Source organism: Chrysochloris asiatica, unplaced genomic scaffold (assembly GCF_000296735.1).
Source record: "Chrysochloris asiatica unplaced genomic scaffold, ChrAsi1.0 scaffold00022, whole genome shotgun sequence".
Classification (NCBI taxonomy): Eukaryota; Metazoa; Chordata; class Mammalia; order Afrosoricida; family Chrysochloridae; genus Chrysochloris; species Chrysochloris asiatica.
This window is the reverse complement of record NW_006408540.1, coordinates 16,754,853-16,781,151: the sequence shown is the minus strand read 5'-3', so window position 1 is coordinate 16,781,151 and position 26,299 is coordinate 16,754,853. Positions and strand designations below refer to the sequence as shown.

The following is a 26,299-nucleotide window of genomic DNA, read 5'->3' as shown; positions in this document are numbered from 1 at the left end:
GGCAAAATATTGAATGATGCAGAAAACATCAAAAGAAGGTGGGAGGAATACACAGAGTCACTGTACCAAAAGAAATGGTAAATGTTCAACCATTTCCAGAGGTAGCTGATATTTAAGAGCCAATAATACTGAAGAATGAAGTTCAAGGTGCACTAGAGACACTGACAAAGAACAAGCCTCTGGGAATTGATGGAATGTAAATTGAAATCTTTCAACAAATTAATGCAGCACAGGAGACACTCACTCATCTGTGCCAAGAAATTTGGAAGACAGCTACCTGGCCAACTGATAGGAAGGGATCCATATTTGTGCCTATCCCAAAGAGAAGTGACCCATATTGTCCCATAATGTGGAAATTATCAGACAATATCATTAATATCACATGCAAGTAAATTTTTGCTAAAGAAAATGAAAATATGGCTACAACAGTACAATGACAGGGAATTGCCAGAGGTTCAAGCCAGAATCAGATGAGGACATGGAATGAGGGATACCACTGCTGACCTCAGATGGATCTTGATTGAAAGGAGAGAATACCAGAAAGATGTTTGCCTGTGCTTTATTGAATATGCAGAGGCTTTTGAGTGTGTGGATCATGACAAACTATGGACAACATTGCAGAGAATGAGAATTCTAGAACACTTAATTGTACTCTTTAGGAACGTGTACCTAGACCAAGAGGCAGTTGTTCAAACAGAAAATGGGACTTTGAATGTTTTAAAATTAGGAAAGGTGTGTGCCAGGGTTGTATTCTTTCATTGTCTTTTTTCTGTCCTCTTGTGGTGTGGCAGGATAACGGGCTGGACATCAAGGTCGGTTTGAACCACAAGGTCAGTGGTTCAAACTCACCAGCCACTCCTTGGAAACCCTATACTGGGTCACTATGAGTCGGAACCGACTGGGCAGTACTTAACAACAACAGCAATTCAATTATTTGTTGAGCAAATATTTCTAGAAGCAGGATTATATGAAGAAAAACATGGCATCAAGATTGGAGGAAGACTCGTTAACAACCTGCAATCTGTTGATGATGCAACCTTGCTTGCTGAATGAGAAAAGGACTTAAAATACTTACTGATGAAGATCAAAAACCACAGTCTTTGGTATAGGTTGCACCTCAATGTAGAGAATACAAAAATCCTCACCACTGGACCAATAAATAACCTCAAGATAAATGGAGAAAAGATTGTCAAAGAAAAGTAGTCAAAGACCTCATTTTGCTAAGATCAACCATCAACACTCTTAGAAGCAGCAGTCAATAAATCCAACAACACATTGCATTAGTCAACTCTGGTTCACAGAGACCTCTTCAAAGTGTTGAAGATCAACGATATCAGCTTGAGGACCAAGATACACCTGACCCAAGCCATGGTATTTTCAATAACCTCATATGCATGTGAAAGTTGGACAATGAATAAGGAAAACTGTAGAAGAATTGGTGTATTTGAGTTAGGGTGTTGGAGAATATTAAAAGTACCATGGGCCACCAAAATAGCAAATAAATCTGTGTTGGAAGAAGTACAGTCAGCATGCTCCTTAGAAGGCAGAATGGCTTTTCATTAAAAAATTCTCTTTGCAACCCACACATGAGTAATTTCTGGTTTTTCTATACTATTTTGAAGCTGGAGTCCTGGTGTAGTGCTGTGGGTTAATGCGCTGGACTGCAAAATCAGTTTGATCTACAAGGTCAGCAGTTCAAGCTCACCAGCCGCTCCTTGGAACTCTATACAGGGTCGATATGGGTCGTAACCACTTGACGACACTTAACAACAGCAACAAATCATGCAAGTTGGCTAAGCCATGATTGTCAGTATTATATAATTATCCTAAATTTTGTGATCTGACGTAACTCTCCTATGTGTTGTAAATCTTAACTTCTATGATATTAATGATATTCTGGTGTAGTGCTGTAGGATCAGCACTGGACTACTAACCACAAGGTCAGCGGTTCAAATCTACCAACTGCTCCTTGGAAACCCTATACAGGGTTGCTGTGAATCAGAACCAACTCAATGGCACTTAATGACACAACAACACATGATGTTAATGGCAAGGAGCCCTGATAACAGAATGAGTTACACTTTGGGCTGCTTACCACAAAGTCAGTAATTCGAGTCCTCCTGGTACTCCATGTTGGAAAGAAGAGAGGTTGTAAAGTTCACAGCCTTGGAAACCCTGTAAGTCAGGATCACTGTAAGTCAGAATCCACTCCATGGCAAACCACCACCACCACCACCATGATGCTAATGAGGCAGAATACAATCTGGAGAGCTGGGTTGTATCTTGGGCCAATCTCTTTTCAGATACAAAAGAGATTTAAAAAGCAAAGAAAGGGACCTACTACCATCAAGAAAGACTCCTAGTGTGCTGCTATAGGATAAGCATTGGACGGCAAGGCCAGTTTGAACCACAAGGTCAGTGGTTTAAACCCACCAACCACTCCTTGGAAATGCTATACAGGATCGCTATGAATCTGAACCAAGTCAACACTATTTAACAACAACAATCACCATCACCAAGAAAGAAGAACTGGGGGCAGGACACATTCTTTGGACCCAGGGATTTGTGCTGAAACTCTCCTAAATCCAGGGGAAGATTGATAACACGGATCTTCTCCCAGAACCTTCCCTTGTGGCTTGTGCCCTGAATTTGGATTTCTAGCCTCCTAAACTGTGGAACTCTGGTAGCATAGTGGTTACGAATTGGGCTGCTAACCTCAGGGTCATCAGTTCGAAACTACCAGCTGTTCCGCAGGAGAAAGAGGAGGCTTTCTGCTCCCATAAAGATTGATAGCCTTGGAAACCCTGTACAGGGTTGCTATGAGTTGGAACTGACTCCATGGCAATAACAACAACAACAACAAACTGTTAAGAACTCTGGTAACGTAGTGGTTACGAATCAGGCTGCGAACCTTAAGGTCAGCAGTTCAAAACTAGCAGCTGTTCCACAGGAGAAAGATGAGGCTTTCTGCTCTCATAAAGATTTACAGCCTCGGAAACCCTGTACAGGGATGCTATGAGTTGGAACCGACTCCATGGCACATAACCACCACCATGAAACTGTGAGAGAATAAAATTCTGTTTATTGAAGCCATCTGCTTGTGATATTCCTGATAGAGTAGCAATAGATAACTAAGTATGGACAGGTACTGACTTTGGGTTGTTATGAGTATTAAATGAGTTCATTTGGAAAGTTTTGGAAAGTTCATGTTGGTATTATGCAGATGTTTGTTAAGTAAAATCTGAAACTCATTGCCATCAAATACATTCCAACTCATAGTGACCTGTCGGGCAGAGTAGAACAGCCCCAGAGCGTTTCCAAATCTGTAAATGTTTACAGAAGCAGATTGCCACAACTTTATCTTGTGGAGCAGCTGGTAGGGTTCAAACTGTCAACCTCTGTGTAGCAGCCAAGTACTTAACCACTGCACCACCAGAGATCCTTCATTTGTTAAGTAAAAATGGCCTAAAAAGGAAGCCACTAGAAGAAATGTTATAGTTTAGCACCTAAACCGCACTGAATTTTCACCTGTCTTTCTTTAAAGGGTTCATGAACTATGATTTCTCACCTACTTTAATGTTTGCAATTGGGACATAATCCATGTGTTCCAAGTCCAGCAATAGAGCACCAATGAAGTGAGACATCTCAGCATGTAAATGTGCCACACTTTATTGAACCGCTGCACCTTGGCTGAGGGCTGAGTCCTTTGTATCTGTTTTCAAGTTGTCCCTCCCTTGTGCAGGCCTTAAACATCATAGGCTGCTGAAAAAGGGCACAGGTGAGTGGGAGCCCAGGACCCTGGGGACAGTTGGTGCCATGATTCAGCAACTGATTAGGTCAGTGGGGTGTTGGGACCTCTCACTCACAGAAAATTCCTCAGATCATGCTCACTCTTGGGAGAATCAATGCATAGTCACCTTTTTCTGGAACTTTAAGAAATTCTGAAGCCTTCTCAATCACTCATTCTTGTCATTCCTTTTTTGCTGTTTTTTCTCTCTCTGCTTTCTTGTTTCTTTTGTTTTTTGTTTTTTTGGCTTTAAAACTCAAGGATAAGTTCATACTGTCTGTACCGCATTGAGTGCCTTTATCTGAAGAGAAATCGCAAGTCTGGGAAAAGGGCACAGAGAAGACATAGAAGACACTGTAGAGATTACTTCAGATCCCTCTTCTTACAAAGGGAAAAGAATGAAAAGGGGACACAGCAAATCAGTGACAATCAGAACTTATGTCTTCTGTGCTCCTACCCATCGTTTTCTCCGAGCTTCCAAACTTGTGGGTCATCCCTGCAGTGAGTGACCATTGGGCACCTGAATTGTCTTAACCACTAGCTCATAAAGGAGAGTGAGTGGTGTTTCCAAACTCCTTCCTCCCTGAGCCACAGCTGTAATCTTACAAAAAATGTCGTCTTGAAGGTTATTAGAGCTGGCATATTATTTGAGGGGTTGCTTTTGATACTTTGTTGAAAAGGATGTGAGTAAAAGACAAACTAGCAGCAGATTGATATCTTGATTGTAGACTAAGGCGCCCCTGAGCTAGAAAAATAATGCCGTTTAAGATTAGGGCCTAGGAGCAAACAGCAAAACAAGGCCATGTGACAAGGAAGGACAGAAAGGAATGAGAGCCTTGCCGTCTGCTGGTCAGAGCAGGAGGTCCCATGGTGAACCTTGGCCGTGAAGATCTTGTCAGTTGCCCTGCTCACCTTGCTAAGAGCCAGGCCTTAAAAAGAGCCATAGGGGAAGTCACATGGTAGTTGGCAGTGTCCCTATTTAGCGTATGTGGCAGAGGGGGGAGCTCTGGAGCACATTGGTTAAGCACCCAGCTACTAACCAGAGGTCAGTGGTTCAAACCCATCAGCTGCTCCATGGAAGAAAGACACGACAGTCTGCTTAGACACTGTAAGTTGGCAGTATTTGTTTGCTGTTGTTGTTGGCAGATGGGGGAGGATCATTGAATGGTATTTAATGAGATATTCAGCTACTGGCTATACTTATATGTTGTTGTTGTTGCTAAATGCAGTCGAGTCAGTTCCACCTCACAGAGACCCTGTATAGGATTTCCAAGGAGTGGTTGGTGAGTTTGAATTTCTGACCTTGTGGTTCAGTCTAGGGCTGATCCTACAGAGCCACACCAGGACTCTACTTACACAGAGCTTTGTAATATGACACCTGGATGTCTTTGGTTTCCTTTTATTGCATTTTAATTTTAGGTTAACTTATCGGCCCAGAAAATTAAGAAAACTATTTGAACACCACCATAGTTCTCATTTTTGCATACCTACTTTTACATAAGTGTAGACAAGGTCCTGTAGTAATACTTCTTTGGATTTGGTTCCCCAACTGTATGTACAGTAGCTGTTTTATATCTTGTCAATCCAATGAATGAATAATGATGTCATCATAATGCCACAATATATTCCTACAAGTTTATAGCTTTTAAAAGCACTTTTTCACATGGGACATTTGGTCCTCACAGCAACCCTGGGGAAATAGTCGTAGGGTATTAGTCATCTTTCTACTTAAGAGAATTTTAAGGCTTAAAGGAAAGACCTGCCGAAAGTTATCCAGGAAGTAAATAAGGGTGACAGAATTTGATCACAGTTCTTGCTCAGTCTTGCCACTCCACTTACTTAGATATGGTGACTGCCCTGTGGAAGTCAGTAGTTTTGTCGAGAAAATAAACACGGGTCAAAGTCAGTTTTGCCCAAATATATGCTTGGTCAACTTCCTCATAAATGGCATAGAAAATGCAGCCATGTAAGACAGACTCATCAGTGCCTGGGCCAAATGCCTCTGAGAAATGGGAGACTGGTGTTGTGCATAAAAGTGTGAGTATGACATGGTGAGGGCCAGGGAGGGAGGGCCTTCAAAGAACTTAACTGGACATCCACCTAAGGGGATAGTATTCACCCAACATGAAGGCAGTGATGGTGACATCTGACCCTGTTCTCTGGCCTGAAGACTTCAATCAGACCCTGACAAGATGAAGCAGTCCATGAAAAAGCCAAACTCCTTGATGAGAACTTGATTCCAACGCGTAACAGCCTCATACAACAAAGTAGGGCTCTTTGAGGGGAAATTTCTGACTTCAGATAACTAACTCTTTAAGAAGTCTAAAAAATAGAAGAGTCTGTGATCTGGCTTCCAGTTATTGAAAACCTCTTCTCCAGTACTTTAATGTTCCTTCTAAATATCACAGAAATTGGAGTAGAAAGGTACCTAGAGAAATGACTTATTAGATAATCTCATTCACTCGCTCTCCAGTGCCGAACTCTCACCTGTTTTATATTTTCTAGTGTGCTTTGCTTGTTACTGTGTCTGGTGAGTGTTGTTTTCAGCACTTCTGGGAAGACTACTTCATAGTCCAGTAGATCTCAGTGACAGGAAGCTCTTGATGCCCACCCTAACGGACCCTTTCTACCGTATGCTTTGTACACCATTAGCAGTTTGTCCTCAGTTACTTCTTTCTCCTCCCACCCACACCCACACTTAACCAATTCCAGTTACAGGCTCTAAGCATCTGGACCATCTTTCCCAGAACATCTATGAGACACATCCTTCTTCAGGGCTTATTACATCTATCAGGATAAAGGATTTTAATGTGACCCAGTAAAGGCTCTTCATAATTTGAAATTCTTCTGAATTTCCTGAAATCACAATTCCTGTGGATCCCAGTCAGTTAGCTGTCTTGTAACCTTCTCATGTCTGGTGTATTCACCCTACAGTCTACATCAGCTTCTAAATCCCATGGCACTTGGTAAGCATTTTCATCCATTCTAGATCTCAGATTTTGATTTTAAACACTCTCCTTTTAAACACTCACCATCCCTTGTTCCAATGCCTCCACTCTTAATCCCACTAAATTAGTACTTTTCCATGGTTGAAACCACCAGTTCCCATCACCTCGGTGTTGTTTTTACCAACATGCCACTCTCTTGTTCCACTTTTTTCCTTTGTAGTCTTTTACTTCAATTATTCAGCTAAGAGTACCATTTCCTCAGCCCTTTGGCCCTTTGAAGGTAAACCAAGCCAGTTGCTGCTAAATTGACTTACTCATGATGATATCATGTGTGTCAGAGAACTGTGCTCCCTAAGGTTTTCTGGAGATTGTGTGTTTGTTTATGAAAGTACATCAACAAATCTTTTGCGACCTAGCTAAACTGATAAGCTCAAGTCTCTAAAAGTTCAGTTAGCAGTCTAGCACAATGCTCATTTATACTACCCAGGGACTCCCTTAGAAAGCTAACTCCTACTTTCCACCAACCCCACCCAAAAAGAACAAGAACCCAGTGCCATTGAGTCAATTCCAACTCATAGCTACTCTAAATAGAGTTTCTGAAATTACAAATCTTTACATAAGCTGATAGTCTCATCTTTCTTCCATGGAGCAGCTGGTGGGTTTGAACTGCCAATCTTGTAGTTAGCATCCCAAAGCCTAAGCCCCAGGCCTTCTAGGTATGCTACAATATATCACCTAACTCACTATCCACACCGCCACCACATCCACTCCAGGAGCCATATTTGTTCTCTACATCCAGACTGCGAGATGATGCTTGAGAAAATCTTACAGAATATGGATTACCATCCTCACCAATTCATGGGGTGTATTGTCTTCTAATCTGTGGGACTATACTCTTTGGATATCTTGCTGTTTTTAAAATGTCTTCAAAATGTCTAAAAGCTATGCTTGTTTCTTCATGCCTCTTTAGTGTCCATGACTTTGCATAAATGAGCTAAAGAGTAGCAGGCAGAAACACTTTAACTTCACGGCCCTTACCCAGTGCGTTCTGTATTGATCCATACCCATCCTCATTCCTCTTGCCCTTTGAACAAGCAGCATCCTTTTGGCTGAATAAAGGCACAGACTTTCCCTGGGTCTCCTACGTATCGTGACCACATTTACCGAGAATCTAAAACAAACTTGCTCAAGTCTTTCTCATCTCATGTTCCATGTTATTATGAGAGTGTTCAGTTGCTTCCACATCACCACCATTTATTGGTTCATCAGTCTTAAGCAATCAACCCCTTTTTGCCTTTCCATAGTCAGCACTGTATCATGATTTATCCAGATGTTTTCCTTGAAGATGATGAGATTTTAGTTTTTCAAAGGGCTCATTTTTAATTCAAGTATTGATCAATATGATCTTATCTTTCTTTTTTTCTTTCATTTTTTAATCCCTGAACCACTTATTAAATCCTCTGCTGGGACAATGACTATTGTGGTTGTTGTTGTTAAGTGCTGTGATGTTGGTTCTAACTCATAGGGTTCTTGAAACTATACATCTATGCAGGAGCAGAAAGCCTCTTCTGTTTCCCTCAATGTGGCTGGTGTTCTCAAACCACCGACCATGTGGTTCACAGTTTACAGAGCCACCATACTCCCAGGAACCATGACTCCATACAACTACTTTCAACAACAGTGAGACAAACAAGTATAACAAAGTATTATAAGATTGCCCAAGATTTCTCAGGCTTGAAAAAGAGGTGCCCTCAACTAAGTTGACCTTAAATCACAAAATTGCCTTTCCTTTTAGTTTAAACATCGGTTATTTCATTCCACTACCTTTGTAATCCTTGTATAAATGGAAGTGTTAGCAATGGTACAGATTTACCTTGTTGACCAAAAGAAAATGCAAGGCTTTTCTATTCTCTATATATACTTAGCAGGAGAAAGATGAGGCTTTCTGCTCCCGTAAAGATTTATAGCCTCGGAAACCCTGTACAGGGTCGCTGTGAGTCGGAACTGACTCCACGGCACATAACAACAACATATATACTTAGGCTAAGAAGATTCGTCGTGTTCCCAGGGTAAGGGCTATATATTTACCCTGCTGTCCAAAGTTAGATACCAATTTTTGATGGCTACCTCCAGTTGCCGTTACTGTAGCTACAATTACTATCCTCAGAAGTTGGTCCTTCTTCCCCACTGTTTTTTTTTTTTCCAAGAAGCTTTATCCTTGTGGATGCTTTCTAGAAAAATACAATGGGTCTTCAAAACGTTTGTGAAAAAATTCCATTATCTTTAAATTCCATTTTCCACAAAGTTTTTAAAGCTCCTTATATGCTCAGATGGTGAGTGCAGTGGCTCCAAGGGTAAGTACTGGACTATGAACCACAAGGTCAGCACTTTGAGTCCACCAGCCACATGAGGCTTTCTGCTCCTGCAAAGATTTATAGCCTTGAAACACCATACAGAGTTGCTATGAGTAGAAATCAACTCAGTACAACTTCACAACAACAATGCTAAGTCAGAAGGGTATAATCTTAAACTCTCAGCAAAAATATAATCAAAGGAGAGAATGGCAGTCAATGAGTTGAGGGTCCTAGGAGGTTCCCTGCTGAGATGGTCTGGGTAGGGAACCATCTACATGGTGTGGTCATCAACCTGTTCCAAGGACCTGGGGTCAGCAGGCCACTTCTATGAACTGTTTCTGGAGATCAACTTCCACTTATAGTTTCTAATAGTGACACTTTCCCATTCTGATAAGGTTCCTTCCATTTTCCAGAATGGGTGGGGAGGGGGTAATAAAAACAGTGAAGTGTTTAAGTAAAGGCAAAGCTTTTCATAACAAGATTCGATGTACCTGTAAAATGTTTTCCTCAATTATTAAATAGATAAGTTGGAATATCCTAGGTAGAGAATATGGTATCTTTTTTTTTTTTACCTTCTGTGCTTTTTAAGAATGTATAATGGTTCTAGTCTTCACCATTCTTTCCAGAGTTGTAGGTGAAACAAACTGTATGTTCCCTCAGATATCCTTGAAAAATTTCTCCTGAGGGTGTTTAACACAAAGTGTTAAGCACTCAACTGCTAGTGAAAAGTTGGCAGTTCAAACCCACCCAGAGCTGTCTCAGAAGACAGGCCTAGCGATCTGCCTCTGAAAAGTCACAACGTGAAGCAGTTCTACTTGGCACACATGGGGTCCCGAGTCAGGGGACACTCCATGACAACAAAGGTGTTTGCTATCATGGTCAGTTTGTTCTTTTCTGTAATGGGGTGTCCCCATGGATGTGATGTCCCTGGTGGCACAGTGAATTAAGCATCGGGCGACTAACCACAAGGCCGAGGGTTTGAACCACTAGCTGCTCTGCAGGACAAAGATGAAACAGTCTGCTTTTGTCAAGATTTCCGGCCACAGAAGCCCTGGGGAGCAGTTCTCCTGTGTCTTGTAGGGGCCCTAAGAGTTGGAATCAGCTCAACAACAGTGAATTTGTTTGTTTGTTTTGTTTTCCATTTACCCTACAGCTGCCCTGCCTACAGCAGATGATCCTCCTGAGTCTTACAACTTAACTTTTTTTTTTTTTTAATGGTTGTCATTGAGTTGACTCAGACTCAATGATGACCCCCTTCTGTGTCAGAGTAGAACTGTACTACACGGGGGGGTGGGGGGTGGGGGGAGGGAGGTTCAGTGGCTAATTGTTTTGAAGTAGATCTCCAGGTTTTTGTTCCAAGTCATGACTGGGTGGACTTGAACCTCCAGCCTTTCAGTTAAGGCAAGTGTGGTAACAGTTTGCACCAGCCAGGGACTCCCCACAGGTTGACCATCATCCCTTTTTTATGAAATTGGACCCATATTTTTATACCTAGAATAAAATCCTTCAAATTGTCCGTGGGATTTATCTTTGTTTGATAAGCAGTTCTTGTGTTAGGACTTGGCTGTTGTTGTTGTGAAGTCACTGCTGACTCATAGCAACCCTGTATAGGGTTTCCAAGGAGCATCTGGTGAATTTGAACTGCCAACCTTGTAGTTCAAACTGACCTTGCAGTCTCCTGCAAGTCCATAGCACCACACCAGTGCTCTAGTCAAAAGCAAAGCAAAAAAAATAACAAAACAAAACCCAAAACTCACTTCTGTCAAGTGTACTTGGACTCACAGCAATCCTGTGAGACAGAGTAGAACTTCCCAAGAGGCTTTCCAAGCCTGGTCTTTGTGGAAGCAGACTGCCACATCTTTCTCCCACAGAAACTGCCAACCTTTTGGTAAACAGTTAACCATAGTACCAGCAGGGCTCCTGTAGTCTGTGTGGGGATTTCATACAATGATCTGCTAAGGCATTTTCTGAAAGAAGGGTGTGCTCTACAGTGAACAAGTAGAGATACTATAGACCTACTAAGTCTCCAATTCCAGGTCTAATCGTTTTTGAGGAATAATAGTTGGAAACAAAAACATGAGGTATGATTGTTTTTTAATATGTCACAAATATTATGCTTTTCATTTTTCAACCATTTAAAAATATAAAAATCTATTCTTGCCTAATGGACCCAGTGAGAGAGCAATGTCTTGATATGCCCTGGCATAAACAATTGCAACTGGGAAAGCTGGGGAAAGAGGGATGGAGGGAGGAGAGTGGGAGAAGTGGACTTCAGAAAGTTCATGGAAGAATGGAATGAAAAGGGAATGTAATTTTTCCACACACTTTTTGAAGCCCATTCTAAAAGGGGGCCTAGGTGCAAGGCTTGAAGAAGGCCAACATTTTAGTGCCATGGAGGGGACAAACGCCTGGCAAAGGGGACAGAGGGGCAGTGAGAGTGACCCGAGGCAAAGCCAGCCCAGGGGGTTCCAAGGAAGCCACGAGGACAGCAGTCTTTTATACTACTGTGAAATCCAGGTGACATGAGAGAGGACTCTATATAAGCGATGCAAAAGAGCCAAAGCAAAACAAATAGCAGGAGAAAAATCAGATTAAACAAAACTATTTACCAGATCGTGTACCTAGAAACTAGAGGTCTAATGACCATGCGTACCAAGACCTAGACCTAATGACCTTATAAAAAAAATCTATTTAGTTACAGATTCTAGGATAATTAAATAAATCATTGTTGAGACTAACGAGAAGAAGACTAGGCAAGAAGAGCCCAGTAAATATACCTGCAAGGAGCCCTGGTGGCACTGTGGGTTAGTCATTGGGCTGCTAACTGTAAGGTCAGCGGTTCAAGCCCACCAGCTCTTTCTCTGCAGAAAGATGATTCTTTCTGCTCCCGTATAAAGATTTACATTTTCAAAACTCCTACATGGGGTAACTATGAGTCAGAATGGACTGGAAGGTAGTGGTTTTGACTTTGGTTTTCAGCATTCCTGTTGGTCTGAGCTTTCCCCGAAATGCTGCCAAAGAAGAATCCTCAAGATAATATTGTGGAGCTTCCTGAATTGTCAGAGGATAGACAGGTCTCGCACTATGTGCAATCAGGAGCACAAAGATGCATGCTTACCTGTATAAGGGACACCCAGGCTGCTCAGGAAGAGCTTCTTCAGTTTGCACAAACTGCTAATATTATTGTAAGATTTTCCAGAAACTAGGAGCTTGGGAATTGGTAGGTTCCATGAAGTAACGTAATGATTATTAGTTGGGCCTACTAACTTCAGGGTCAGAAGTTTGAAACTACCAGCGGTTCCGCGGAGAAAGATGAGGCGTTCTGCTCCCATAAAAATTGGCAGCCTCGGAAACCCTGTGCAATGTCACTATGAGTCGAAACTGACTCCACGATACTCAACAACAACAATGAATGCAGATGATAAGATTTTGGAGTATGATTTTATCATACTTTGAATCTAATAAGTTAACCTGTTTCATGGATGTTATCAGGAGACACAAGACTGCTGGGTCAGAAACAAAGGGCCTTTATTACTCAGGGCAAAGCAAGAAGCATAAATATCATGTTGGTGTTGGATCACACAGGGGACAACACAAGGCTCCTTTGGAAGCCTGCATATACATCAGGGTGCATTACAGGAGAGAGTCTCTGAGCTTAAGGAAGACGCCTCTTCTGTAGCAAACAAGAGAGGTCCCTGTGTGGTGCTGTAAGATAAGCACTGGTTCAGACCAGCAACCACTCCTCGGAAACCCTATGTAGGGTCGCTATGAGTCAGAACTGACTTGACGGCACTTACCAATAGCAACAATACACCAAGCAATAGGCAAGCTTTTTCTTTGTCACAAAAGAGACATTGGGTTGCTTGCTACAAACCCAACCTGAGAAATGGACTATATAAAGGCTGTCAGGGCCTGGCTTCTAAGTTCAGATCCTGTATATCCTACTTTCAGATAGCTTTAGAAGATTGTGTCATGGAAGCATTAAGATCAGCAATTCAAAATTGAATGTATCATCAACTTCTCCCAGTCTTCCTTCTTTCTCTACTTTCCTGATCATCAAGACATCCTCAATATTTTCCTCCTCTGCCAGTTCACCAGAATTTTAAAATTCCATCTCCTAAATGTCTCTTAGGAGTACTTGGGTGGTGCTGTGGGTTAATGAGCTGCACTGCAAAGTCAGTTTGAACCACAAGATTAGCGGTTCAAGTTCACCACCACCTCTCCACAGAAACCCTATACAGTGTTGCTGTGGGTTGGAACCGACTCGACAGCACATAACAACAACAACAAATATCTCTTAAGTTTGTACTCTGCACACCATTGTCTTGGTTTTGACTCTCCTCATTAATAGATAAACAGACTATTAGTCAAAGACTCCTACCTGGTATCCTTGCCTCGGGTTCCCATTGCCTCCAAACCAATGTCCTATGTATGATGCAGGTTTTCCTAGAACTCCTCTGTTGAAACTGTTCACTAGTTCAGTCTTCCAAGTAAAATCCAAATTCCCTATTACCTCCTACTTCTCCAGCTTCATCTTCTGACATTTCCTGTAAGCCTTCTTATAGATCTTTTGTGAGAATTGTTTGCTAGTCCCTGGATAAGCTTATACTTCTTGCCACATTGGCCTTAGTAGCCCTAAAAAGCATAGCATTCCTTGACCTACAGTAGGCACATAAAGCATTTTTATGGCATAAATATATATTGGGTGGCTGAAAGAAAAACCAAGGTCAGCCTATACAACAAACGCTTGGGGAACTATTTATTTCCACATTCTCTCTTGTCTAGTCCTTTCCCTTCACCAGTCAAAATGATGGACCCTTTCAAAACACATTGAATGATAATTTAGGTCTCCCCAAAAACATGGGGAGAGGGAATGGATGTTGCTTAAATCTAGTTGATAAGTTATGTTGGTGGTGGTGATAAGTGCCATTGAGTTGGGTTCCAACTCATAGCAACACTGTATAGGGTTTCCAAGGAGCAGCTGATGAGCTTGAACTGCCGACCTTGCAGTTCAAATGGCTTTGCAATCTGGCGCATTAACCCACAGCACCACACCAGGACTCCAGACTCGTTGTTGTTGTTAGGTGCCATCGAGTCTGTACTGACTCATAGCAACCTTATGCACAGCAGAACAAGACACTGCCCGATCCTGGGCCAACCTCACTACTGTTGCCATCATGCTGCCACTTGGCCAATCCATTTCATGATGCAAATGTTTTAAGTCCTCTTCACTTTCAGCAAGCAAGGTTGTATCATCTGCATATTGCAGGCTGTTAATGAGTCTTCCTCCAATCCTGATGCCACATTTTTCTTCATATAATCCAGCTTCTTGGATTATTTGCTCAGTATACAACTTGAATAAGTATGGTGAAAGAATACAAGCTTGTCACACACCTTTCTTAATTTTAACCATTCAGTGTACCCATGTTCTGTTTGAACAGCTGCCTCTTGGTCCAGGTACAGATTCCTCATGAGCACAATTAAGTGTTCCATAATACTCATACTTTGCAATGTTGTCCATAGCTTGTTATGATCCACACAATCGAAAGCCTTTGTGTAGTCAATAAAGCAAAGGTAAACATCTTTCTGATATTCTCTGCTTTCAGCCAACATCCATCAGACATCAGCAATGATACCCCTCGTTCCATGGCCTCTTCTGAATCCAGCTTGAACCTCTGGAAGTTCTTTGTCAATGTATACTTGCAGCTGTTTCTGTATTACCTTTAGTAAAACTACTCACATGGGATATCAACTATATTGTCCGATGATTTCCGCATTCCGTTGGGTCACCTCTCTTTGGAATGGGCACAAATATGGATCTCTTCCAATCAATCAGCCAGCTAGTTGTCTTCCAAATTTCTTGGCATAGATTGGTGAGTCCCTCCCGTGCTGCCTCACTTTCTCGAAAGATTTCAATTTTTATTCCATCAATTCCTGGTGTCTTGTTCTTTGCCAATTCCTTCACTGCACCTTGGACTTCCTCCTTCAGTATCATTGGCTCTTGATCATATGCTACCTCTTGAAACGGTTGAACAGTAACCATTCCCTCTTGGTACAATGACTCTGTGTATTCCTTCCATCTTCTCTTGATGCTTTCTGCATCATTCAATAATTTTCCCAGAGAATCTTTCAATAACGAAAGTCAAGGCTTGAATTTTTCCTTCAGTCCCCCCAATTTAAGATGCTGAGCGTGTTCTTCCCTTTTGGTTTTCTGACTCCAGATCTTTGCACATTTTGTTGTGATATTTGGTTTAATCTTCTCAAGCTGATCTTTGAAATTTTCTGTTCAGCTCTTGTACCTCCTAATTTCTTCCATTTGCTTTAGCATCTCTACACTGGAGAGCAAGTTTCAGTATCTCTTCTGACATCCATTTTGACCTTTTCCTTCTTTCTTGTCTTCTTAATGACTTTTTGCTTTCTTCATGTATGATGTTCTTGATGTCATCGCACAATTCGGTCTTTAGTGTTTAATGTATCAAACCTGTTCTTCAGATGATCTCTAAATTCAGGTGGGATATATTCAAGGTCATATTTGGGCTCTCATGGTCTTGTTTTCACTTTATTCAGCTTCAGTTTGAATTTGCATATGAGTAATTGATGGTAATTAATTCCTTATAGACTAACTCAAACTTGCAAAATACCAATCATTTTAGTTTCCTTGTCAATTGAGCAACAATATTATAAACATGTTGTTACTATTGTTAAGTGCCATCTAGTCATTTCCAACTCACAGTGACCCTGTATAGGGTTTCTGAGGAGCGCATGACAAGTTTGAACCTCTGACCTTGTGGTTCAAACTGACCTTGCTCCCCACGGTTATGCACCAGCACCACACCAGGATTCATAAATACAGTCAGTTCAGATTAACCTTATTCACTAGGGATGCAGGATTCATGAATGATGAACACACTACCCCCTTTGTTATAGTGGGAAAAGATTATAAAGATTATAAAGTACAGCTGTGAAATCACTATCTTGTCTTGTAGCCCTTAAAACACATCCGTATTAACTTTACTTTGTGCTTATAGTTGGGAACAACTGTATTACATGAGGGTTTACCCATCTCACGAACTAACGCTGTAAGAGTTAATAAGCCAAAGCAGGGTTATTAAGCTGCAGGGCATTTTTCTGCTGCCATTAAGTCAATTCCAACTCATAGACTAGACCTGTTCCATATGGTTTCTGAGACTGTAAATCTTTATGGGATCAGATAGCCTCATCTTTCTCCTGCAGAGTGGCTGGTGGGGTAACCCATAATGCCACCAGAGCTTCTTCCAGGACACTTAGTCAGAAGTAACACTTTGTTTGTGTAAAACACTTGATTTGTTATTTAATTGGTTTTCCCAAACACTGATATGTGATGACAAGAATAGGGTACCACTTTTTTCCGCCTTTTAACAATTTATCTATATTCTGTTTTGTGTGTTGTTGCAATCCCTTGACTGCAACAGCTCTCTTCTCACTTCCTCCCAGAGCTCCAGGTTTCATTCATCCTTCTCTCTGCCCCTTCCTGCCTTTTGAATTTTAGTTTTGGACAAATGCTTCCCTGCTGGTTTCATTTGGTTGATGATTCTAAGGAATACATTCCTAACAGCTGTTGTTTGTTTATGCTATGGGTTAATGCACCAGACTACAAAGCCATTTGAACTGCAAGGTCGGTGGTTCAAGCTCACCAGCTGCTCCTCAGAAACCCTATACAGGGTTGCTAAGGGTCAGAATTGACTCAACAGCACTTAATAACAACAAAAACAACTGAAAGTGGGAAAGTTGACCCTGGGGGTGGGTTGGCTGAAATGTGACCCTGGGGATGGGTTCAATTCCAGGTTTGAAGAGTATCTAAGGACCATCATCTCAGGGTTCCACAAGTCTCTTATTAGACCAGTAAGTCTGGTCTTCTTTATGATGGTGAATTTTGCATGAAATTTCCCCCAGCTCTGCCTAAGGCCTTCTATTGTGATTCCGATCATTTGGCCATTGTGGTAGGATTGACACCATCTAGTTCTTCTGGTTTCAGGAAAGTGGAGGCTGTGGATAGCATTTCTGGTCCATTAGCCCTTTGGACTGATTTTCTCCTTGAGTCTTTGATTTTCTTCACTCTTTACTCCAAACAGGGTAATACCAATAGTTGTATGTTAGTTTCCCACTTGCAAGCTTTTATCAGTAACTCTTTTGAGTGGTCACAAGCTATTCCACTCTAAGTGATGTTATAGACCCAAGTCTCTGTGTGCTTGGACATTCCTTTCATGATCATGGAAATAATATTTCCCATCGTAGAGATTCTTCATCTCAGTTTATTGTAATATCTAAGTATTCCTTGGAGCTTACTTGATCAGCTACGTTCAGTCCTATACCCCTTCCCAACACAGTTCCTCTTCTACCTCCTAGAAAACTCAAAAAAGCAGCTCCCTTCCCACCTGGCCAGAACTCACAGAAGTATCTTTTGTTGTTGTTAAGTGCTATCGTGTCGGTTCAGACTCATAGCAACCCTGTATAAGGTTTCCGAGGAGCACGTAGTGAGTTCCAACCGCCAGTCTTATAATTTGCTGCTGCTGCTGTTAAATGCCGTCAAGTCGATTCCGACCCATAGCAACCCTGTATAGGGTTTCCAAGGAGCAGCTGGTGAGCTTGAACCACCGACCTTACAGATTAAATGACTCTGCAGCCTGATGCATGAGCCCACAGCACCACACCATCTTATAGTTTAGAGGCTGATACATCTGCCAAGCCTTGGTCTCTGTCCAGCCAACAAGTGCTAGGTGGTTTTAGGAGACTTGCAGAGAGGAGTTTCCCACTCCTGAGTCACTGCTGATGACCATGTAAGTGTAACATTTGTGGTCAGCAGGCAAAGGCTACAATATTCAAGACTAAAACATCATCAAGTCACCAGGCACTGGTCGGCAATATCTGGCTCTTATAGACATTGTTCACTCAATAGCACTTATTAGGTCCCTGCTGAACGTCCCCTTTTCTTTATGACTCCAGCTGCGAACACAGAACAGATGCCTAACCATAGGGTTGGGTGGTCTCAGTATATTCTTCCATTGCTATTTCCTGCTGGCTCCTTACGTGCTGCCTGCCTACTGTGGTCTTTACTAATCCTGCCATCCTTGACGGTACCATGGCCTCAGGATACCACTCAGTCTTGGCAATTAATTTGGGCCTGTTGTTTGCTAAACTCTTGTGAGTAATTTCATTTGGCCCCAATTATCATCCAAGCAGAGAACAGATTACCCTATCTTGTAGACACTCTTTCCACTCAGCCCTTGGGTTCATTATTTGTATTTTTTACAAGTGATGCAATCATCGCCCTAGTTAATGCTCTTCCATTCTCTTTCTTCCTAAGCATCTTACATTTATCGGAAGACCTTTACAGGGCCCCAGCCTGTGCTCTGCTCAGCAATTTTCCCCTTCCAGGCATGTAGGTCCAGTGTCTTGACCCTGCAGAACCAATTTATCCTTGGAGCATACCACTAACATAGCTCAGCAGGCTCTGCATTTAAGCCTAGCCCAGAGAGATGAAGCCTTCTCTGCTCTACTTCAGACAGCCTTGTCAGAAAATGCCATATTCACATGCTGTTGTATCACAGAAGAAATTCCTAGTCCCTTCACTGTAATTCCTCCTTATAAAATGCTCTAATCCTACATACACAAACTTCTGAGTTCTTTCTGTTTTAAAGTTCGGCAATGTGTTTTCCACTGGGCTGGTTACTAAGATTCCGTTCATCCCTACTGGCCATTTCTGTGCAGGTTGGCTCTCCAGACTTCTTCTGATCCCTGTCCTCATGGCCATACTCCAATTGTAAACCTCAGGCCCCAGTTGATTTGTTCTAATCAAACAGAATCTTCCTTCTGATCTGTCATCACATTACCACGATTCCCTCAATACAGAACCTTTCCATCTTCACCTCTTTCAGTCTTGCTCAATCTTCAGAGTATAGGTTTGACCCTTAGAAGAGCTTCCTGCATGTTCACCAAATATTTCAACCACAATTTCTCAGAAGAACTCCTAAGCCTCCCTGATTAATGAAATAGTACCCAGAGGTCACATGCTTGAGCATGCCACCAATTGTATGATGGAGCAGAACTGGGCCATATTTCAATCTGCTGTACCTAGGGTCACCATGAGCAAGAGCTAACTCAGTGGCAACTAACAACAACAGCTCATAGGTCAAGGTCAACCCACAGATATAGTTTGACTGGCACACACAGAGTCTCTGTTTTTATTTGAATAAAACAGGGGTTTGTACTCTTTCCATGCTTAATATTACCCCAACAGTATTAAATATTCTGTTACCTGGCTAATTTTGTTCATCTGTATGTTGTTGTTGTGAGATGCCATAAAGCCAATTATGACTCATAGCGACCTTATGTACAACAGAATGAAACACTGCTCAGTCCAGTCCTGTGTATCCTCACTATCATTGTTAAACCTGAGCCAATTGCTGCTGCCACGGTATCAATCCATCTCCTTGGGGCTCTTCCTCTTTTTCTCTGACCTTCCACCTTACCCATCAGGATATCCTTTTCCAGAGATTGGCCCCTTCTGACAATATGTCTGAAGTATGAAAGATGAAGTCTTGCTTCATTCTGGCTTCCAAGGAACACTCTGGTTGTACTTCTTCCAACACAGATCTGTTTGTTCTCATGGCAGCTCTTGATACTTTTAACATTCTTCTCCAACACCATTAACTCAAATGTATTTATTATTCTACAGTCTTCCTTATTCATTGTCCAACTTTCACATGAATATGAGGCTAGTAAAAATATCATAATTTGGGTCAGGCACACTTTAGTCCTCAAACTGACATCTTTACTTTTGAATACTTTAAAAAGGTGTTGTGCAGCAAATTTGCTTATTGCAATATGTTGTTTGATTTCTTGATTTATGCTTCCATGAGTGTTGATGATTGATCTGAGCAAAATTAAGTCTTGATAACTGGACCAATAAAGAACAGTTAATCGTGATGTGATTTATTGATTCAGTAGTGAGCATTTGTGCTTTCTTTACACTAATGTATTGTATAAACTAGCTCATTATCTGGCCCATAACCAATTGTAGACCTGGTTAACATCTGTTTCCCAAATACTTTTTTGACCACTTGGCCTAATCTGTTGTTGCTGTTGTTGTTGTTGTTGTTGTTATGTGCCTTGGAGTCGGTTCCGACTCATAGCGACCCTGTACAGGGTTTCCGAGGCTGTAAATCTTTACGGGAGCAGAACGCCTCCTCTTTCTCCCGCGGAACCGCTGGTAGTTTCGAACTGCTGACCTTGCGGTTCACAGCCCGATTCGTAACCACTACGTCACTGTTTAGTGCTGTCAAATCAATTCCTACTCATAGCCACCCTGAATAGACTTTCCAAAGAGCAGATGGTGGTTTTGAAATGTCAACTTTGTGGTTCACAGTCCAGTGCTGGTCTTGTCTTATCTTGTAGCCCTTAAAACACATCCGTATTAACCTTACTTTGTGCTTATCGTTGGGAACAACTGTATTACATGAGAGTTTACCCATCTCATGAACTAACGCTGTAAGAGTTAATAAGCCAAAGCAGGGTGATTAAGCTGCAGGGCATTTTCCCACTGCCATCAAGTCAATTCAGCACCACACCAGGAGTCCTGGCCTCATCTACCCATTCTTCATTCTTCCAGGAGATTTCCCACCATCATATGGAAACAGCATCCTTAACTTTTTGTTATGTGATAATCCTTCTTTCAAGGAGCTCTGGCAGCGTAGTGGTTACGAATCGGGCTGCTAACCTCAAGGTCGGCAGTTTGAAACTACCAGTGGTTCCACGGAAGAAAGATGAGGCATTCTGCTCCCATAAAGATTTACAGCCTCGGAAACCCTGTGCAGGGTCACTATGAGTGAGAACTGACTCCACGGTACTTAACAACAACAATCCTTCTTTCTGACCCATCTTTCAGTGAGCTACTCCTTTCCAAGAATCCTCAATGACTCTAAAATGGTTTTACTCTTTCCCATATGCAGGTCTCTTATTATTAAATTTGACTTTGTATTAAAATCATTATCCTGTTTGATTGCTAATATCAAGTCATGGAGGATATGAGTTAAATCTTTGTCTCTGTTTTTAAGTTTAAAAAGGTCATGTTGTTAAGTGCTGTCAAATCAGTTCCAACTCATAATGACCTTGTATAGGGTTTCCATGGTTTTTTAAATCTTAGCAGGAGCAGAAAGTCTCATCTTTCTCCTGTGGAGCAGCTGTTGGACTTGAACTGCAGACCTGTGCATCACAGTCTACTGCTTATCTTATGAAGCTACCATGCTCTCCACAAAAAGACCATAGAAAGATCTAAAAATAACATAGCATTAATAATTGCTGAAAATGAAGAGGACTTAAAATATTTACTGATGAAGATCAAAGACCATAGCCTTCAGTATGGATTGCACCTTATTGTAAAGAAAACAAAAATCCTCACCACTGGACCAATAAACAACATACTTATCAACGGAAAAAAAGATTGAAATTGTCAAGGACTTCATTCTTCTTGGTTCAACCATCAACATTCATGGAAGCAGCAGTTAAGAAATCAAAGGATATATTGCATTGGGCAAATGTGCTGCACAAGACCTTTTTAAAGTGTTGAAGAGCAAAGATGTCAGCTTGAGGACTAACGTGCGCCTGACCCAAGCCATGGTATTTTCATATGCATGCAAAAGCTGGACAATGAATAAGGAAGACCATAGAAGAATTGATGCTTTTGAGTTATGGTGTTGGAGGAGAATATTGAAAGTGCCATGGGCTGCCAAAAGAACAAACAGATTTGTCTTGGAAGAAGTGCAGCCAGAGTGCTCCTTGAAGGCCAGGATGGCCACACTTTATCTCTCATGATTTGGACATATTATCAGGAGGGACCAGTCGCTGGAGAAGGATATCATGCTTGGTGAGGTGGAGGGTCAGAGAAAAAGAGGAAGACCCCCAGCGAGATGGATTGGCAAAGTGGCAACATCAATGGGCTCAAGCATGACAACAATTGTGAGGTTGGCCAGGATCAGGCAGTTTTTTCGCTCTGTTGTGCATAGGCTCACTATGAGTCTAAATCGACTCAACGGCACCTGACACCAACAATGTTTCCTAGTCCAGTGGCTTGTTATACAGTTCTTTATTTTTGGAAATTTCTCAACCTTAAGTTTATTTACATTTTACAATTGTGTATGATGATACATACCTCCCCAAATTACACACTCCTAAATGCTGTAGGATAAGCACTTGACTGCTAACTACAAGTTCAGCAGTGCAAGCACCCCAGTTGCTCCTCAGAGACCTATATATAGTTGCTGTCATTCAGAAGTGACCCAATGGCACTTAACAACAACAACAAAAATTCTATCTCAACTTTCAATACAATCACAAATTACTGGGATAATATTATCATCAGTAGGCTGTATGCTTTTTCTGAGTAATCTCCATTCATATTTGAAATAAAACATGTTAGAGGAGTGCCAGTTACAGTCAAATACAGTTTTTACCAGCAGACTTTAATCAAAACATGGACAAAAATCTAAGATAATATATGCCAAATTTGCCACTTGTACTGAGAATTACTTGCTTTGCTGGCAGCCATTGCTAGGAGCTTAAATTCTAGAATTACTTTTTTTCTTTTGTTGGACCAATAGATCAATTATTTAAAAGAGTCAGTAGTCTATTATAAATGGAAGTGATGACCTCTTTTATAGAGTGAGTTTAAGAGACCTGGTGGGTTTTTATTGAAATGCACAGAATCTGCATAAGCACATGTATGTTGTTTGTCTGTTAACGTTATAGGAAATCAATGTGTTGACAGTTGCGTTAGTCAACCAAGACCGAGAGAACAATATTGAGAAGAGAAGCCAAGGATTAAAATCAGAGAAAGAAGCTCTCCTAATAGGTAAGCAAATTCAGTTTTCCTAATCTCTCCTCTTAAATAATTCTTAGATCATTTACTTAAATCATATTTAAATAATTCCCCTCCAACTTGTTAACAATTTAAAAAGCTTTACCTTCTGCTCAGAGTTGAGATTGACTTTGTCCAGATTCTTGACATATACTTCAGATTAGTAGAATGCAAACTAATGAGGGGTTTGCTCTTTTTTAACCTTGTGTTAGTTGATGGTCTGACAAAACTGAGTTCAAAAGACAAATTAATTTGTATCTCACATATTAAACCCACTGCTGTTGAATCTATTCCAAGTCATAATGGCCCTAAAGGACGGCAGACCTGGCCCACAGGGTTCCAAAATCTTTACAAAAACAGATTGCCACATCTTTCTCCCACGGAACAGCTGGTGGGTTCGAGCTGCCAACCTTTCTGTTAGTAGCCCAATGCTTTAACCACTGTGCCACCGGAGCACCCACTCTCATATCATAAATCTAAAATTTTAAATCAGGAACTGCCCATTTCAGTCTGAGACCAACTTGGATCCAGTTCCAAAGTCTCAAACCAGGACAGATCCCCAGGTTTCAAAACAGCATTGAGCCTCAGATTAATCTGTAAATCCCTTAAACCAGCAAACCAGTGATTCCTGTGTTCATTCCAACTCATTCATGATGCCCCATGTGTTTTATAGGATTTTCAATGTCTCAGTTTTCTAAAGTCAATTCCCAGCCCTTCTTTCCAAAGTCCCTCTGGGAGAATTTGAACATCTAACCTTTCAAGTTAGTTGCTGAGTGCTTACCAGTTTGTCCCACCCAGGGACTCAAATTCTAAGGTGAGTCCCAGGGTCAGACCTTCATGCTGATACTACAGGAACATCCAAATTGCAGATGCTGGTGAAATGCAGGGCATGTAATCCAGGCTTCCTGCCCAAGTCTGTGAATCTGTTTTCCAAATAAAGCAAACATACTGGCCGCTAAGGACGGGGAGACAAGAAGGAAGGCAGTTTGCTGTTTCCAGAAAAACGTTCACTACTCAAATCTAGGTTGCCTTTTCTTGTGTGGATCACCGACAAAGCTCTAATTCTAATTCTCTTTACAATCATCAGGGGATCCAAGGTAGTACTGTACTGTTCTCACAGGAAGAGCTCCCAGTAAAGATGTGCTGGTGATGGGCCGGCGGCCCCACCTTAGAGGCTGCTGCCTTAACTCTAGGACCTGAAACCCCAAGGGATGGAAGCCACCACCTCACACTGAGATGCATAGATCCCAGCTGCGCCTGGCAATGCCCCTGGAGCTGGGGTCTACGTACAAACGAGCTCCTCCATAGCACAGTCAAGAGTAACGAATGAGGCCATGTTATTCTTAGACAGATTGTTTTTCCAGAGTTAGTTATCTGAGAGAAGGAACACCTGGTTGCATTTTCTAAACACTGTGTACACTCCCCTCAAAGTGACTGGGACACCGGGGCCTTTAGAAGCTGGCACAGAAGGAATTAAATTCAAAAGATAGTCAAAACTTCATCCATCACATATAGATTTTTCAACTACAGGGTTATTGACTATGACATCAACTTAGAGATACTCTAAGGAAAACCAATTATTTTCTTCTCTCTGATGATATACAGCTGTAATAACATGCCAAGCACAGTCTCATAAGACATGTTGATATGCTATCACTTCCAGGAACCCAAAATGAACCCACATGTAGTTGGTAACTGGTTTATTCTTCCATTGGAAAATATGTCAAATTCTGACAACTGTTTTTCTTCCACTCAGTATGACAAAGGTGTGATTTCACCCATGATGCTTTTAGGGTCAGAACAAAGCCCATGATAGTCTGCAGAAAGCTTTCCCTGTTTGTTTAAGCCTGATTAATACAGACCACTTGAAGATTTTGTGTTACAAAATGGGAGAAGTTCTTGAGTTTTGCTACTTCCTTCTTCTCAGTAGAGATTATAACCCCTTTTAATAGCCTCAGAGCTCTGGTAGCGTAGTGGTTACGAATCGGGCTGCTAATCTCATTGTCAGCAGTTCGAAACCACCAGCTGTTCCACAGGAGAAAAATGAGGCTTTCTTCTTCCACAAAGATTTGCTGCCTTGGAAACCCTGTACAGGGTCGCTGTGAGTCAGAACCGACTCTATGGCACATAACTACCACCACCATGCAGTTCATTTACAATGTCCCCTCAATAGTTACTAACTTATAGATGTGTGTGTGTGTGTGTGTGTGTGTGTGTGTATGAATACTGGTGTGGCACTGTCGAATAAAGCACTGGAACATAAAGTTCGACAGTTCAAACTCAGCAGCATCTCCTTGGAAACATTTATAGGATCACTATGAGGCAGAACCGACTCCACAGCGCTTCTCAACAACAGCAATGTATATATGAAGGGACTTCAAGTTCATGGACAATTGCATCGTCTTTTCATTCCATTTTTCCATGATTTTCCTGAAGTCCCCAGGTGTGTGTGTGTAGATTGTTACTGTTGTAAAGTGTCGTCCAGTCAGTTCAAACTTACATTGAACTTGTAAAGGGTTTCCGAGGCTTTTTAATATCTTCATGGGAGCAGAAAGCCTCATCTTTCTCTCAAGGAGTGGCTGATGGGCTCAAACCGCAGACGTTGTGGTTCCTAGTCCATTGCTTATCATATGGAGCCACCATACTCCTGTGTGTGTGTACATACATATATACATATATATTGTTGCTAAATAGCATCGTGCCAGTTTAACTTATAGCGACCCTGTATAGGGTTTTTGAGACTTTTAAATCTTTGTGGGAGCAGAAAGCCTTACCTTTCTCATGTGGAGAGCCTGTTGGGTTTGAACCACTGAACTTGTGGTTTTCAGCCTAGTGATTATCCTACAGAGTCACCATTTTTTCATATATATATATATCGAGTCCTGGTGTGGCACTGAAGGATAAGCCCAAACTGGGCCACAAGGTCCATTTGAACTGCAAAGTACATGGTTCAAACTCACCAACCACTCCTTGGAAACCTTATACAGGGTCATAATGAGTCAGAACTGATTTGAAGGTCCTTAAAAATATGTATATATAAAATCAATTTCCTCCAAAAATAAGAAATTATATGTTTTACTCTCTATATGTTAATGGCATGCTGAAGTCTTCAGTATTAGAAAAAAATAATGAAATTGGATAACTCAAGTGTATCAGAAAGAAAAGGATATTTGTAAGCAAATGACCTTTAATAAAATGTTGGCACATCCAGTTCTTAAATTTTCCATGACCTTCTCCTTCACTGTTGGGGATCTGAGTTAGTACACCTATGTTATTAGCCTTTGGAGCTCAGACTGAGTCCCAGAGAAATGGGAGTGAT

The 26,299-nt window shown here is 41.5% G+C and overlaps 1 protein-coding gene across 1 annotated transcript in view; it reads left to right on the top strand.

The window, feature by feature from the left end:
• Positions 1-26,299, top strand: part of ENOX1 (ecto-NOX disulfide-thiol exchanger 1) — a 304,449-nt gene that overhangs the window by 255,075 nt on the left and 23,075 nt on the right. The window contains exon 12 of the mRNA XM_006837613.1: positions 22,872-22,974. Within this exon, the coding sequence (XP_006837676.1) occupies positions 22,872-22,974 (103 nt within the window). The remainder of the gene's footprint in view (positions 1-22,871; positions 22,975-26,299) is intronic.